This window comes from Xenopus laevis, chromosome 5L (assembly GCF_017654675.1).
Source record: "Xenopus laevis strain J_2021 chromosome 5L, Xenopus_laevis_v10.1, whole genome shotgun sequence".
Lineage (NCBI taxonomy): Eukaryota > Metazoa > Chordata > Amphibia > Anura > Pipidae > Xenopus > Xenopus laevis.
In genome coordinates, this window is record NC_054379.1 from 31,789,966 (window position 1) to 31,807,429 (window position 17,464).

Genomic DNA, 17,464 nt, shown 5'->3' on the forward strand with positions numbered 1-17,464 from the left:
TCACATAATTGACACATTGAATGTAAAATGAGCCAACTGAAACTTGAACTAGCCAACACCCACATCATCCATGTGAAAAAATAACTGCCCCTTTAAATGTAACGAATGACTGTTGCACCACCCTTATCAGCAATAATTACACCAACCACTAACTTGATATCAGTCTTTCACATCACTGTTGGTGAATTTTAGCCCATTTTTCTTTGCAGAACAGTTTAATTCAGACACATTGATAGATTTATGTGCACACACTGCTTGTTTGTTCTACTGTAGCATTTCTATTTTTCTATTCACATGTAGGCTTGTCTTTGTGTTTTTGTATGATTATTGTGTGCAGAATCCTCTTCAGTTTCACCTCATGGACTGATGACTGGACATTGTCATCGGAAAACATGTTTTTTTCAAAACACATCAGTTAATAGTGCTACTCCAGCAGAATTCTGCACTGAAATCCATTTCTCAAAAGAGCAAACAGATTTTTTTATATTCAATTTTGAAATCTGACATGGGGCTAGACATTTTGTCAATTTCCCAGCTGCCCCTGGTCATGTGACTTGTGCCTGCACTTTAGGAGAGAAATGCTTTCTGGCAGGCTGCTGTTTTTCCTTCTCAATGTAACTGAATGTGTCTCAGTGAGACATGGGTTTTTACTATTGAGTATTGTTCTTAGATCTACCAGGCAGCTGTTATCTTGTGTTATGGCGCGGTTATCTGGTTCTTTTGTTTGGCTGCTGGGAGGAAAAGTGAGGGGGGTGATATCACTCCAACTTGCAGTACAGCAGTAAAGAGTGATTGAAGTTTATCAGAGCACAAGTCACATGACTTGGGGCAGCTGGGAAACTGACAATATGTCTTGCCCCATGTCAGATTTCAAAATTGAATATAAAAAAAACTGTTTGCCCTTTTGAGAAATGGATTTCAGTGTAGAATTCTGCTGGAGCAGCACTATTAACTGATTCATTTTGAAAAAAATGTTTTTTTCCCCATGACAGTATCCCTTTAAGCATTTTCTGATGCAGTGCCAAATTCATGGTTCCTAAATGCAAGTTCTTCAGCTCCAAATGTGAGGCCAGTGTTCACATTACTCTTGCTGCTCTTCAGTGAAGTCTCTTTCTTATTAGCTATAAACACTAATCTTAGCTAAGGCTACAGAAGCTTACAGTTTTTTTTGTGCTATTTTGATAGGTTGGCCACTCCTGAGAATATTCATCCTTGTTCCAAGTCTTCTCCATGTGGGGACAATGGCTCTCAGTGTAGTTCAGTGGCTTTCCAGCCTTAGAAATAGCTTTGTTATCCTTTCCAGACTGATATATTTCAACAACTTTTTTCCTTTTCTCTTCTGGAATTCCCACTTCCAATTTAACCACTTTACTCCCATGGTAAGTACAATCTATATTTACAAACAAAGCCGTAGATCTGGCTGCAATCAACCTTGACTACATTCAATCAACTGCTTATCAATTCAATTTGGTGAATTCTATAACTGAGTAGCTAAAGGGACAGAAGCTTTTTTTCACATGGGTGATATCATTTAAAATGGTGCAATGCATTTACTCAGCTTCTGTTTGTCTAATATTACTAGGGTTGCCACCTTTTCTGGAAAAAAATACCGACCTTCCTATATTCTTGCAGTCTTTTCCTATTAATAACATTGGCATCAAGCATCATTTTTACCGGCCAGGCCAGTTAGGAAACCCTAAATATTCCATTTTGCAAAAAGAATAGAGACCAGTCTGTTTTTTTACAATTAAACCAACTCCTTATTGCCTTGGACACAACTGTGACCAAAAATATTGACACCTTTCACTTTTTCCAAGTTTGTACAGTTTTTTAGATAAAGTGCAAAGGTGCCAATATTTTTGGCCATAATTGTAAGTCCCTCAAAATTTCCCTTCTTTAGGCACCAGACTAATGCTGCCCCACATGGACCAGTGTTTCCAAACAGATCAACCAAACTGATGCTGTGAGACATTGCAATTTGGCAGATCAATCAGTTTCCCCAGAATTGATCTGCTAAAATATAAAACTGGGATAACCACTTGACCAGTTCAGAGCATGTTACTGGGGTTTTCAGCAGCCGGGAAGTTATCTGACCAACCATCCATTTCTCTTTTTCAGAGAAAAATGCTCACTTTATTGTGAGAGAACCAGTTATTAAAGTAAGAGACATTTCTCATTTTAAAAAGAATTTCACACAGGCAGATAAACAGAACATAATTTGCATGTGTTTTATGTAAACAAACATTCGTAAATATATATCCAGTGCATAAATATGTTACTTACTGTGCAGGATTCATTCCCCAGAGTGTAATAAAGGGCATTAAGTTTGCACAGGGGCAATAACCCATAGAAACCAAGAAGATGATACTTTTAAACAGGTGACCAATAATTTCCACAGGCTATGGGTCACTCCTCCTGGGCAAACTTAGTCCGTTTATTACATAAGCCCCTTAGTTTCCTAGTTCTCCAGGGCTTCCCCTATATAGTCTGCCTGTTTTTCATCTTGGGGTTATATCCTTCAGGTACAACTGTGTATATGGCAAAAGTCCAACGTACATAAAGCCCAGTACAATATCAGTTTTTATTTTTCCCTTTTCATTTGTCAACTATCAGAACTAACTGGCTAATGGATAAATGCTCCTCTTGCTTTGTTTTACTTAGTTTCTATAACAAACAAACAAACAAACAGTGGGAACGTGGCCTGGTGGCAAAGAGGGTGGTCTGATGCATTGGGGAGATGCTGAGGCAAAAGCAACAAATAATAGAGTTAATAAGCAAAGCTGCAGCAAAAGAAACCCAGATTCTGCTCATAGTCTATATAGAGAGATGCCATAAAACTTTCCTTTATTTCAGTGTGTTGATATCATTTGGAGGAAAAGCATACACCTTTTGTAAGTTAGGTCACTTTCCATGCGTTTGCTTTAACAGAACAACACTGGAACTTACTGCATGCAGAGACATTGCTAAGTAGAATAGTAATTCTCCAGCAGCAATAAAACATCAGCATGTTAGATGGCCCTGTCAAGGTTTATGGAGAATGCTTAAGTTCAGTAATCAGTATGGCAGCTCCAATCCATATGAATGCAATATGAGGCCTAGGGGGCATTATAGGAAGGATATATAAAAATGTATCTGCCCCTTTATTACAAGGCCCACCACTAGCATCTGTCTCTACAAATACAGTGAGGCCAATCCTCTATCTGCTATTGGACTTGGGCAACTGTGCCAAGTTGCAATCATTAATCTTTGCCTCCTTACTGCTACCTTGGTTTTCAAAGGCACTGTTGTCAATAAGCAATGTTTGACCAGAGGAAGAATGATGGATTTCCCACAAGCTTAAAGTGGAAGAGACATTGCTGAGACAAGAAACAAACTAACTATGGGAAAATTAAAACTGATTAGAAAATCAGGGAGGTCTACCAGACTACTCGTGAACTACAACTCCTAGCACCTTGTAACAGAAATGATCCTTAAAAGAAGCTTTGGCCATTTTATTGCCAACAGATTAGCTGCAATAGTGCAAGCTATAATACTATATTTATTCTGTAGACTGCTTTACCATACCAAAAGCTCTAGAAGCTCTCTGTTTGTTTAGGATAGCAGCTGCAGTATTCGCTTGGTGTGACATCACTTCCTGCCTGAGTCTTTCCCTGCTCACTTATAGCTCTGGCTCAGATTACAGCAGAGAAGGGGGGGGGGGAGAAAAGCAAACTGAGCATGCTCACGCCCGGGGCAAGGAGGTTAATGCTGAAAACAGTAAGTCTGATACAGAAGCCCATGTGAACACAATAGAAGGAAAAAAATGCTGTGTTTGTTTGACAGAGGACTACTTTGGGGGTTTACTGGTATATTTAGGTGGACCTTTCTGATAAGGCTTACTTAGTTTTAACATTTCCTTCTCCTTTAAACACATTAACTACGGGCCTAACCAGGGATATTTATATATGATACTTGGGCTGGTTGAACATGTTGCTGGTCAAAAGGCCACAAACCACTGGATTGCTGGCACTTAAATCAGAAACACCAAAATAAGTGGAATTGGGATGAAGGTAATAAGGAGCTACAATGTTCATTAATTTGATAAAACCGTACAGCATGAGCAATATCAACAATTATTACTACCCTTAGTTGCTGTAAGAACAAGAAACCTATAATGGTTGGTGGCTTATTTTGGCGTTTTTTTGCCTGAAGGGCTACAGATCTTGTGCTGATGTTGCCAGCTCCACTGGAGCCGTCCTTTAACTCACCTCCAAATGCCTTTGGTCTTTCTTTTAACTTTTCGGCAGACATCTCGCTGTAGCTGGGAAGTTCTGACATCTTCACTCCAGATCGAGCTTCTGCTATGAGCTGACGTGCCCGCTCTCTCAGCTGCCTGCGCCGCTCTTCATCTTGCTGCTGGGATATATTGAACATTTTTTTCCAGCTTAGTAATTGACAGAAATGCAATTTTCATTCTCAATTTGATGTCTGTGATAGTGAATGGTTTGCAGTGAGGTGCTGGGCCCTGTGTTACATGTAGAACTCCCTGTGTCAAACAGATGTCACATCACAAATCAGATGCCAAAAAGTCCTCTATGGTGTGTCTCATTCTGTGCTAACAATTTATACACAAGGTGAAAATGCACATTCCTGTCTCTGCAATAATAATGAATTAACTGCATTCTACTTACTTACATTTCCTTGTTGAGCACTTGCTTGTGAGTACAAGTTTTACGATATAATAACTCAAAATACATTTCTGCGTTGAACTGGGCATATTACAATACATTTTTATTTGCTTTTTATCCAATTCACTTGGCAAGGCATGAATTGAAAATTATTTTAATTTTAAAATCATCCATTTAAATGTCTGTGCAAACAATATCAGCAAGTCCAGAGTTTTCACACTCCCTCCCGCAGTGGATCCCAATCAGGACAAGGGGAGGCAACCTAGAGGAGAACCAGGGTGAGATACGGGTGATTGTTTATTTGCTGCCCTATATATGTGTTTCATTTTATCAGGATGGTTGTTTAATCATTGTATTTTGTATAATTATAAAAACTCATTTTAATGCCTATAATTACAGGAATACATGTTATGTATGTGTTATATTGAGTTCCCAAGACTATATAATCCTTATAGACTTTACTGGAAGGCAAAGGCAAGTCTTTTTATATTAGTTGCCTCTGGAAGAGCAGCAGTAACAAATCTCTTTGCATAACTTGAACCATAGGCCTATGTCACTAATTTGTACCTGTTGTGTGTAACTGGCTAGTGTCGGTCTTGTAATTTCCTTGGGGAAAGCAGTCTCCCAAAGGAAACAATAAAAGCAACTTGTAGTCAGTTATAAGTGACAGCTACCTAACAGGGCTGTGCCAATTTGCTGACCCCAAAAATGGTTCAGGCTTGCTTATGGGGAATTATAACACATTACAAAATGTACCATAGGTCTTATTTCTTATCTGAGCTCACATTCGTTTTCCTAGGAACAGTTATAGGATTTCCAAAGGCTTGCTATTGTTTATGTTTAAGTAATGTAGAGGCAATCCATCGTGTTTAGGGACAGAGAAACACAAACAGCCCTTGAGGGCAAGGGATAAAAGCAGAAGACCCTTGCTTCTGATGGATATTCTCTTTAACTTCCCTGCAACTGGCTAGGAAGTTCCAATCTGCTTTTTCTACCTTGAGGGCTACGCCTTGCCAGAATGCCAGCCAGGGACCATCTGCCAGCTTCGCATTCGCTGCAGCAGGTTACAGCAAACCCTGTCCACTCTAGCAACAAAAGGAATTGCAGTCGCAGGCTAGTGTCAGATGGGAGAGTTTCCCACAGTGATTAAGGAGAAAATATATGCCTCTGCTTATAATAAGCCCAATCAATTGTTTCTGTTTCCTAAAAAGATAATCACTGTTGGCTCTGTTCTACAAAGTGAAATGTGTAACACAGATCTGTGCAATGCATGACTGGTCAAGTTGGAAGAGCTGTAAATGAAATATAGAAATATTTTGCTTAACAAAGTAACAAAGCAAACAATCACGGAATAGTGTGCACGGTGGAAACCCCTACAGTAATGGGGAGCTGTAACATTGTACAACCTGAATAATCTAACTAGACACCAAACCAACCAATCAATATCCAATCATAAGTAGATGTAGACTGATCAGTCAGGCCCTTTGCACTCCGTGTGAATCTAGCTTCAAACTAAATAGCATATGCAAAGCCAACTGTTTTCTGCTTGCTACCAACACTACAGATCCATCTGAGGCCTTAGGCTTCAGTATGGTGTAAATTCTAGTAATTCTCAGTAAAGTATTAGCCAAGGTGGAATAGCTTCTTGAGAAAACTGAGCTATTTTGTGCCAAATAAGAAAAGTGTTGAGATATTTGAATTTAAAAATGTAGTCCACCAAAACCTAGATTTAAGTTGGCCATACAAGGGCATATAAAAGCTGCAGAAAGACAGAGTGCATGGGGTCCTTCAACAGGCTTCCCTGAACATCAATCCTCCAAATATCAATTGAACAGTTTTAAAAATCCCATCGGAGTGAGGACCGCTTTGTCCTGCTGATGTGGTCCTCTCGTCCACTGTCTGTATCTCCTTCGTTGTGATCCGTTTGGTGGGCCCTAAGGCCTAGTGATGTGCGGGTTGGGATTTCCCCGACCCACACCCTACTGACCTACCTTAGCCCGTGCCCACCTGCATCCAACTTCGGGGTTGCTTTTATAGACTCGCCCTGCCGATGACGTCACAAAAGGGCCGGGGCAAGCAGGCGCACGTCTATAAGAGACAACCCCGGAAGTCTGCATTTGATGGTGGCAGGTGGAGAGAGCAGGAGAAGAGCTCAGCCCGCCACCTGGGAAGAAGAGATCGAGGTCGGCCCGAACCCACCAAACCTGTAGGTCCCGTGGGTATCGGGCCGGCCCGCATATCACTTCGAACGCCTAACAATCAAATTTTCACTAGCCTCAAGGTGGGCATATCGGGGACAAACTCACCAAACGAGCAGATCTACAAGTGTGTCAGATTTATTAACTATTTAACAAGAAGAACTTAGAAAATAGTATAGTTTATGGATAACACTACAAGTGACATTCTAATAATTGATGTGGCTATGACACACAGATATTTTCACTTTGAAAACAAGCACATCGGGGGTCTAAGACCATAATTACCAGGGTGTGGTAGAACCACAGCAATTGTACACTTTTCTCTGTACTTTTGGTTTTGTCTTTCTTTTTCAAATGGAAAAATTCCAGTGTGCCATATGCCTAAATCATGTAAGAAGCCCAACATATTGGGATTAAAATATGAACAAAAACACTTCTGAGACAAAACACACACAAAACAACATCAACCTATACCTCCAAATTTCTACAGACTAAACTATAAACCATTAATAAACAAGCAAAGATACTAATTAGGTACATTTCTGCCATTTCCATGTAAATTGTTTGTTTGTAGCTATTTGATGGCCATTGTTCCGCGCACAATGGGAAAGAATGCAAATGAATGAATCAAAATGCAACCCTAATGGGACTTTCTGTTTATAACTATTAGCCCAGAGGTGTGCTGTAATTCAATCCTCAAGCACAAAGATTTAGCCTCATTAACAGCCAGCATGGGAAGGTTACAACTCATAAAACCCTACAGTAAACACAGTATATGGACACAGCACAATATCTTGATCCTGATTGACAGGATTCTGGTTCCCTATCAGATTGCCTCGGTTTACTCTTTGCTAACGTACCAAGAAAACAAGAGCCGTTTCTCAGAGACCCCTGTGTGCTTGCAAGCAAGCATGGCATCTGCACTCTTTGCTTTCACACGCACTCACCTCCCCGAAGAGAAGGAATTAAAGAGGACATGAAAAAATGTTATTTGTTCAAATACACTTTACAAATAATAAAATTAAGCTGCTGTGCTTGTTTAGAGGTCTGTTGTAAAGCAGAAATAAGCTGGGAAAAAACAACATGAAAGCCTCATAGATCCAAGCGGATTACTAACATTTTTAACTCTGAGTGGGCAGTAATGTCACTTACAAATTACAGGTTTTTATATCAATCTAGGAGTTAAGCAAAAACTTTGGCAACACAAGCGATCCCTCCATGTTTTGACAATTACATTCTTTAGGGAGGAAAAAGGAATAGGCTAACATCAGAAACATTTTGTCCTGAAATTTGTAGCTTCCTATTGTTTTTTGGGGGCACAGAGATGAATAAGAAGTACATGCTAATGTTTTTGAGTAACAGCTGCCCCCGTGTACTTACAGGTGGCGTTTTCCACGAACAACAATGGAAAAACTATATGGATCAGTACGCTGGGACTCGCCTTGCGCTTCAAAAGTCTGAAACCCCAGTAGACCTTCCATTGTAATACAGTCTAATTTCACCGACCTTGATCAAGGCTAAAATGTACTAGCATTTCTCTTTTTTCTTACTGTGGGATTTCACTCCAGGCAATTGCTGAAGTATAATTGCCTCCTTATTGGTTCCATAGATTCACATTAGATTGAGCCTGAGGTTATTCCATAGATACGTATATGACTGTATCTGGGGGGGAAACTGACATCCAAGCAAATGCAAGTATTTAAGAGTATCTTTATTTATTCTATAGAACATATATCTCTGTTGCCTATACCCTTTTATGATATGTCACATAAACTCTTCAGCTCTTCCTTCCTTCCTGATAGGGTGATCTTCTGCTTATAACTTTATTATCCCCGGTAACCGATTAAATTCCCGTTGTAGTCCATTTTCCCTTTACTTACAAACAGGGCAATAACTACTCTAATAATACCCTAAAAAAACAACAAGATCTACAAAGAAAACACACTAAGGGATGGGGGCCCACATTATACAGACTGTTAATCCTACCAACACAAGTAAATATCTCGTTGTTTCTCTTTTAGATACAAAATTCTTATTTAGTTGTCTCGTTATTTTTGAAGTTTGCCTCTGCCTAGTTCATGTAAGCAATTTAGAAGAAACATTTAGAAGAAAAGATTGCAACACAGTGGCGGTGCAGAACAATCTTAAAACCTCTTACTTTATACCTCTTAGTCTGAGAAATGTCTAATATAAACTGTGTTTTAATTAACCACGTATTAATTGTACCATTCAAAAGAGGATTGACAAATAAAGTCTTGAATAGTGGACCTTATATTCGTTTTCTGAGTAAGTGCCTGACTAGTACTTGTAGTTAAGCATCCAAACGGTACTCTAAATGATTTATCCTACAAAAACCTCTATACAGCGCAAGTCTCCAGATCTAAACTGGGAAACCGTAGATTATTTGAAATTAAGTTAATTAAACCTAAATTATATCTGCAACACACTTTCCCTCTGAGGCACAATTCACCATTTAAGGGCAAACCCTTCAAGAATAAGTAATGCTGTTTCTTGTTTCCTTCTGAGGAAAATGCATTGGAATGCAATTTTTATATTTCACAGTTCACCGAGGGCTCAGCAAGCTTTTTTTTTTTTTTTTTCCACTGCTTCAATGGTGCTCCTTTTAATTTTATCCTCCTTAGTCCTAGTAATTAAAAGTGATCAGCAGAGGCTTCCCAAAAGGATTTAACAGAAGTAAACCCCCCCTTAGAATTGTGCTTTTCAGGGGGAGAAAAAAGAGCAGAAAGAGGATTCAGAGTTTCATTTCACAGGGACACAAATATGATGGTTTTCCAATCCCTAACTTTATCCAATTGTTCCTTGAGCTGCCTTTAGATCTTAAGCAAGCTATAAAAGTGGGTGCCAGCGGGGGGCTCATTTGTTCTTTCCACTAATGCTGGTCGACTGACATCATGACTGTGGATTCAGAAACTCAAATCCTAATATTAAAAGCAAAATAAATTCTAAACACGTTCAGGAATAGACATACTTTGCTGCCAAAACAGAATAAAAAAAAATATAAAGTTTGCACAATATCAAAACCCTAAGTTTGTTAGCTAGTTTCTTTTAAATAATTACAATTACAGTTGATTTATTTAAAAATAAAGCTAGAAACCTATAAACAAATATGTTCACAAACATAACGCTATGCAGAATGCTGGGGGCTTAATAAATAAAAATCTGTTTAATGGTTTTATCCTTTGAAGGTCTAGTCTGTCTGTTATGCCAAATCCTGCAAAAGTTTTCCAATAATATACCAAAGTATAAATAATCAGAGCAGCTTAAAACACATTTACATTTCATATGTGGCTTATCCAAGCGTGTGAATGTTTCCTAAATTCTAGTTACAGCTACATTCTGCTAATTATATTACAAATGTAAGATCAGCTGAAGCAGAGAAAACCCTTTCATGTTTATTTTTTTAAACAAATAAACTATTTTGGGGTGTGTTTGTGTAAAACCCTTGATAGGGAGTGTTAGATGAATATTGAATATGCGTTTGCAGAAAATTGAATATAAACGGACGTCACTGAATATTCTTTATTAAAAATTATTTGTGGAGCTTGGATGTCCAGTGACGTGGGAGCGTTGTAAGTGTTAGTAACCGAGAGGTCGTTTCAGCAAATGTATATGGTAAATACAGTACAATAAATAGCCTATTATGTGCTAGATCTGGAAAAGGTGGATTATGCTATGATTATGTGATATGGCACAAGAACTGATACTGACAGGCAGTGAAAGTATGTCAGGAATGAAATGTATAATACTTCCTAATGCTGATTAGAGTTCAGGCGAAAAAATGGTCTAAGGTATGTTCTGATTACATAGTGTATGGGAACAAAAAAAAAATTGACTTCAAACCCCCCTCCCCAACCAATCCTTTTCATCACCAGACAGGAAGCAAGGCTCTGTTATTAGCTATTCAGAAAGAAAGAATTCTGCGCCTGTCCAGAGGCGAGGATTACCAAAATGTACCCATTCACTAGCTTGTGAGCAGTGGAAGAGAAAAAAAAAACAATAATAAAATAAAACTACAAGCTCGTTCAAAGGCAGGGCAGGATAAATTTCCCCTAACAAAATGGTTCTGCTGTTGTCTGAGGAAATAGGATTTAGGCAGAAACACTGGAACTGTTTAGCAGCTCTTTCCGTATTGTTGTTCCAAAAAAAGTTGACCGGCCCCTCTGCAAGCTAATCATATAAGCAGACAGGCTTGCAGAAGGTCACACCTGCTCATTTCACCAGGGATGCCCTAAACTTATCCTATACAAAGGAAACAGAAGATGGGGGGGAGGGAAAATTTGGCCTTTCTTGTTGTAAAATAAAGGGGGAAGTGAAATCTTCCTCAAATATGCCCCATCTGCTCAGATTAAATGGCTGATTACTCCAGGGACTGCTCTGGTACTTCAAGCCAAAACTTGGCAACAACATGGACCTCCAAAAAGGGAGACTGGTTTGCAAAGAAGTAAAAGCTGGTGAAACCAGTAAACACACAAGGGCACAGGCAGCAGTCTGGGGGGATTTTGGCAGCTGTGTGGGGGGATTTTGGCAGCAGTGTGGGGGGATTTTGGCAGCTGTGCTCAGTATGAAATGGGACATTATACATGGGGAAAAAGGGAAGCCAACGGGTATTACTATGACTCCACATTGCAGTAAGTGAAACTGATATACCAAGATCTTCTGTCTTTGGGTTAGCTTAATGTATTTAGTGTCCTGGAGGGTATATAAAGCTGGATACAGAAGAAATATGGCCAGCCAGTTCAGCTGCCATCATTCCAGCTCTTGGGTGGCCATTAGGAAAGCATCATACATAAGGGTCAAACTCTATTGTCCTATACTAAAAATTCTGTTGACCAATGGGAGCTGGTGGCAGGTGACTTTACAACAGGCAAATTTAGGTACCGTCCCTCACCCTAATACTGTCCAAAAATGGTTCAGCTTGACTGATCAGATCACTGCAGTTTAAGATCTGTGTGCGGCCCAATCACGCCTGATTTACCCATGTTACCAACTCTGGTGATGTTGGAATAAATTAGAGATAGTGATACCTTACTTACCTTTTCTCTTAGAATGATATTTGCTTTCATTGGAGAAAAAAAACATGTTTTTGGATAGAACACGTTTTTATTTTATTTTCCGTGGCGTTGCAGCTGCCTTGTAACTATTATCGGTTGCAAATAAATCCTATGGTTTTTAAAGGGGCAATATCGCAAAAATGAAAATTAAAAACTGAAATTTCTAAATACAACCCATTAAAACTTATTTACTTTTTCTGAAATAATCACGTTCATCTTCACTATCCCTCTCTCAGCATCTGTTTCTCTTCATTCTCTCTTCATGCAGCAGTTGGGTGTCAGATAATCATTGACAGTTAGATCCAATGTATCTTATAGGGGGCTCCTTTGCCTAGAAGATGTATTAGAGCTCACTCTATTAAAATCATCATGTCTCTCTACATGCAGTATTTGTGCAAATGGCCGTTATTTTGTTAGATTCTATTTATACTGGAATCAGTTATTTGACTGAGCTCTAATACATCTGCTAGGCAGAAGGAGGCCATTTAGATCAAAGATAAAACGCTTATTACAGCAAGAATAATTTTCACATATAACAATGCACTGCCAGAAAGTAAACATGGCATGTGAATTTAATTGCACTCCTCAGTATTCTACTTTGCTTACAATAACATACGATACATTTCATAACTGGCACCGTCATATTATTTTGTGAATATCACAAATACATTGCACTTTACTAATACGGTTTCTGGTGAAAAGGGATTCAGAAATCCAAAGCCAGGGGAAGAAGATGACTGATTGGCAGCAGTATGGGGGAGAAAGAAATAGATTCAGTTTCAAGCAGTGCAATAAAAATAATAAAGGCCAGAAATGGAGTGTGGGGGGCCTTGTATAGTCGTAGCCGCTGACTGCTAGCCGTCCATCAATGTTTTACCAACATTACGGGAATTCAGTTTTGAAAGGAAAGGCCAATTTTGCACACAGCGCTGTATTTTCACCTCTAAGAGAATCCAAACGGTGTGAGGAAGACCCATTTGATAGCTTAATTCCTCTTTTCACTGAGGAAATGATAACCTCCATGCCTTAAAACCACATTCAAACACACACGTCTGAGGTGGGAAGGAAGAGTGGCTAAGTACGTATCACCTTGCGTTACATCCAAGGCCTCTTGCTGCTTGTCTGGATGCTCTTTTGTAGGCGAAAAGAAGCTGAACGCTCTCTGGCTGCTTAGATCTGGCTCTAACAAATGCACTGCCAGTCATGCACATGTATCCAGCTTACAAACCAGTGTGAACCTAATAGTAGCTAGTCAAACTGGCTCCGGCTCCTACGCAAGGAGATAGATTGGTCATGACAGGCTTATTATTTAATGTAAAGAAACAGTTTCGCTTTCCCTAATCTGTTAAAAAATACATCTTTCTTTAACATTTCACTTGCTGGAAGGGAACTCGAGGAATATGTTGTACCGTTGCTTGAACATAATGATCTTTCCAAAGGCAAAATATCCGCTGCCTCCCCAGTTTCATCTTGGGTCACTCTCTGCAAAAAAATCTATTGAGGACACTGGAAATATGACGGGACCTGCTGCTGCAGATGCATAAAGGTCACTATATTTGTTCTATAATACATTTCCTATTGATTTTACTGCGTCTGCCATAAGTGTACTGCAGATAAAATTCAATGACATTCAAGGAGTTCTAACCCAAAAATATCCCTATGTTTCCCCGAGCTACACAGAGGCCCCAGCTTATGGCTTACTATCAGCAAGTAGACTTGGTTCAGACTAGGGTGCTGGCCTAGGGGACACAGGGAAATTACAAAAACTGATTAAAGCTCAAAGAAAAAGCAGCCTCCCTTTAATTCTAAGATGAAAAGGATCAAATTATAAGGAAAAAAGTTTTTACACACAGGAAAATATTTAAATAAAACTACAAAGGCAAAGTAATGCCTGATGCCACTTTAGTGGAGGGGGGGGGGTCATAGTAAACTATTAAAGGACCAGTAAAATTTTTTAAAAAAATTCGTTAGTATACCACAAAAAAAAAACACCAAGACTAATTAAACTTTAAAATCGCACACAGCCTTTATTAAGAAATAACTTACCGAAACGGCGCTCCTCTTTAGAAAAGGCGGCACGATGACGATCCATCGTGCGGCACACGATTTCTCCTCCCTGGATATCTCCTATAAGGAAGGCAGGGAGGAGAAATCAAGCGCCGCACGATGGATCACCAGATCACTTTTTCTGAAGAGGAGCACAAGCTGAGTTTCGGTAAGTTATTTCTTAATAAAGCCTGTGCAATTCTGAAGTTTGAAGTCTTGGTGTTTTTTTTTTTTTTATTATAATTTTTTTAAATTTTTTTTTGATGTTACTGGTCCTTTAAGTAAAGCTGTTAAAGTGCAATAAATCACATATCTGCTTGAATAGATTCAGGCACAAGTACTAATAATACATGATGAATGCCATGTTGATTTAGTACCATGCCACTAGTACAGGAATGCTCTGGACCTGGGGTTTTCCAGATAACGGATCTCTCCATACTTTGTATCTTCAAACCTTAAGTCTGCTAGAAAATTCTTTAAACATTAAATTAACCCCCAGATTAATTATTTCTTAGTTTGGATCAAGTACGGTTTTATTATTACAGAGAAAAAGGACATTTTTAAAAATTTGGATTATTCGGATAAAATGGAGTCTATGGGAGATGGCCATTCCATAACTCGGAGCTTTCTGGATAACGGGTTTCCGGATAATGGATTCCATACCTCTATCAATATGACTGGGATTTATTAAACTCTTATCAATAGTTATTCTATTATATTTCCGGAAGACCTCGTCCCAATAAACACAAATCTTGACCCAAAGAGACTGAGGCACTTGGGATTCTCTATCAAAACAAGAGCAAATCATCAGGTCAGACTTCATCTGTCTCAGCACTGTCACTACAAATGACTGATATTGAAATGATTTTTAACTCAGTTGATAAGATAAGTTGATTAGCATGTCTGTTAATATTTTGCAAACGTACAAATTTATATTTTTCACTACATCTAAGTGTTTATGTCGGTATATCATAATATTGGCATCTACTAAAATGGGAAAATGACCTTGTGTGGGTAAGAGGGGAGCTGAGATCCTGGAATTAATAAATCCCACCATTACTATGTAGGTTTTTTCCCCCACTAAACAAACACTGTTTTGTACAATTAGGCCTGCAAACCAAAATAGGTATTGGTTACAAAGTGACATGGTGGGGGGGGGGACTAATTGCTGTTTAAAGGTTCTTCCCAACATTTCCCACCGTCTGCCTCCTAGATCATTCTGTTTGATTAAATGACATACTGGCTAACCAAGTGAAAAGTACATTTTCTGTATTCATGTCTTAGGGCAGAGACACACGCTCAGATTCGGGAAGATTAGTCGCCCAGCGACAAATCGCCTCTTCTTCGGGCGACTAATCTCCCCGAACTGCCTCCCCGTCGGATAGAATCTAAATCGCCGGCGGGACGGCACTCGGATCGCTTTGTCTTCCAAAGTCGCCCAAACGAAGCGGGCCGCTGACGATTTAGATTCTAGCCGACGGGAAGGCAGTTCGGGGAAATTAGTCGCCCGAAGAAGATTTGTTGCCGGGCGGCTAATCTTCTCGTCTGTCTCTGCCCTTACCGTTTCACTCTCTATATTAGAGTTCATAATTCAACAAACTATTTTTATTTTTCACGGCGGCAGCAGCAAATCCCTCAGCCCCCCCCCCTTCCTTTAAATGTCCTGTGTAAACAGCTGGCAGCTTGTTTTTAATGGAAAATACCAATCATCTTAGATCTATACCTAGCCTTTTGCCAATAATGAGAAAACTTCACCTTCTGTCCCTGGCAATTCTTAGGAAATCTTTTGCTGTTATTCCTACAAATCCAATTACAGATTGTTGAGTAGCTAGTGGAGTAAGCTTATTGAGAAGTGTCACATCACTAAGTCGCGTGTATGTGTTTCAGTTTGTAATGTGGTCTGAGCCGCTGTAGAGGTGTCAACTTAAAATGCAAGTAAGTAGCAGAACAGGGCTAATCCCAGGCACTACTCCCCTGCAGCCAAATTGTAGCGCAATGAATGACAGTGGAAATGCAAAGATGCCACTGTGCTTATCACACACAGCCAGATGGCGGGCCTGGATCAATGCACACATGCCACGATCAATGCATTTGATAAAGAATTAAGAAGAAAACTGTACATGTTATCAAAGAACTTGTACATGGCATAATTATGATTCTGCATGTGCTTACTGATGATATTGGAGACTCAGAGGCAGGTGATAATGAAACTGATAGGAAGAAATAGCTCGCAGGCTACAGCATATGGGCTCGGCAGCACCAGCAAATCTTGTCAAATAGTTCACAAAGCTGTTTTTTTTCTCTTTTTTTTTTTCTATTCCCCCCACCCTCCCGCGCTCTCTCTCTCTCTTTAACTCTTGCTCTGACAGGCAAATCCTTCGACCCACAAGCCACATTTAAATTCTGCTTTCTAATCCTGAATGTCAACAAGTTACCAAAAGCTGAAATCTGGAGCTTGTATTCAGGGATTTTTTTTTTTTCATCCGCTATGAATGCAAATAAAAGAAGAAGGGCTGTAGGGGGAGCAAGGCTGGTGGCGGGGCCTGAGGTAAAATACCCTTGTGAAGTCTCATTATTATGCAACAACCTACAGCTCTCCAGCTGGTGTTGAACTGCAACTGCCACTAGCCCCTGACAGTTTTCAAACTGGGGGAGTTGTAGTTCAGCAACAGGTTGAAGATGCAGGTTGAACTGACATATAACATCTGTACATATTTAAACCTACATTTTTGATACATGTTATTTTTGACCTTGCACCCCACTTTTGTCTTTTGTTAAGCATTCAATGAAAGGTCAAAAACAGTATATATATTGAAAATGGTCTCAAAACCAGCGATTCCTACTAAAGAAAAATGTCCTCGTTGGACTGGAATGCCAGGGGCCCACCAGAAAACCTTAGACCATGGGCCCACTTTCCAAACTATTATACCTCCTCTCCTCACTCAACCTCTTTATTCTCCTACTTTATTTTCTCTACATACTATACTCGATTCTTCAATTATTAAGCCTCTTTGTTCCCATAAAGAAATAGAGAATGACCATAAAATAGGCTAAATGTTTATAGGCAAGAGGCCCACTGACACCTGGGCCCCCTGGGAGTTTTCCTGGTCCAGTCTGACTGCTCATTTAACACATTGAACAAATGTCCAATAATCTGATCCTTTTTTTAGGACCTTTTTCAAGAATGGGTGAAAATTCCTCAGGCATGTGTACAATGACTATTTACTTGGGGTTGCCAAAAATGATATATTATGTAAGCATATATACTTACCTGAAACTCCGGGCTGGTGATCCTATCAGGAGAAAACTGCACCGGTCTGGGGATTCTTCCAGCGGGTGATCGGCTTCCTTCTTCTTCTTTCTTCAAATTTTCTGGGGCAGATGCATGCGCGGTAGAACGGAATAGCCGACTTCTTTGTTAAAATTCTGCTTTTCGCAAGGAACACGATAGCTCCGTGGTGCTCGCTGGAAGAACCCCCGG

The 17,464-nt window shown here is 39.6% G+C and overlaps 1 protein-coding gene across 8 annotated transcripts in view; it reads right to left on the reverse strand.

Moving 5' to 3' along the window:
• The window catches only part of ehbp1.L (EH domain binding protein 1 L homeolog), a 294,730-nt gene that overhangs the window by 89,395 nt on the left and 187,871 nt on the right, over positions 1-17,464 (reverse strand). For 5 of the 8 annotated variants that reach the window (XM_041562642.1, XM_018262832.2, XM_041562643.1 and 2 more), the window contains one exon: positions 4,248-4,395. In XM_041562642.1, coding sequence (XP_041418576.1) covers positions 4,248-4,395 — 148 coding nt within the window. The remainder of the gene's footprint in view (positions 1-4,247; positions 4,396-17,464) is intronic. The other 3 variants (XM_041562641.1, XM_041562644.1, XM_041562645.1) reach the window with 1 other exon arrangement.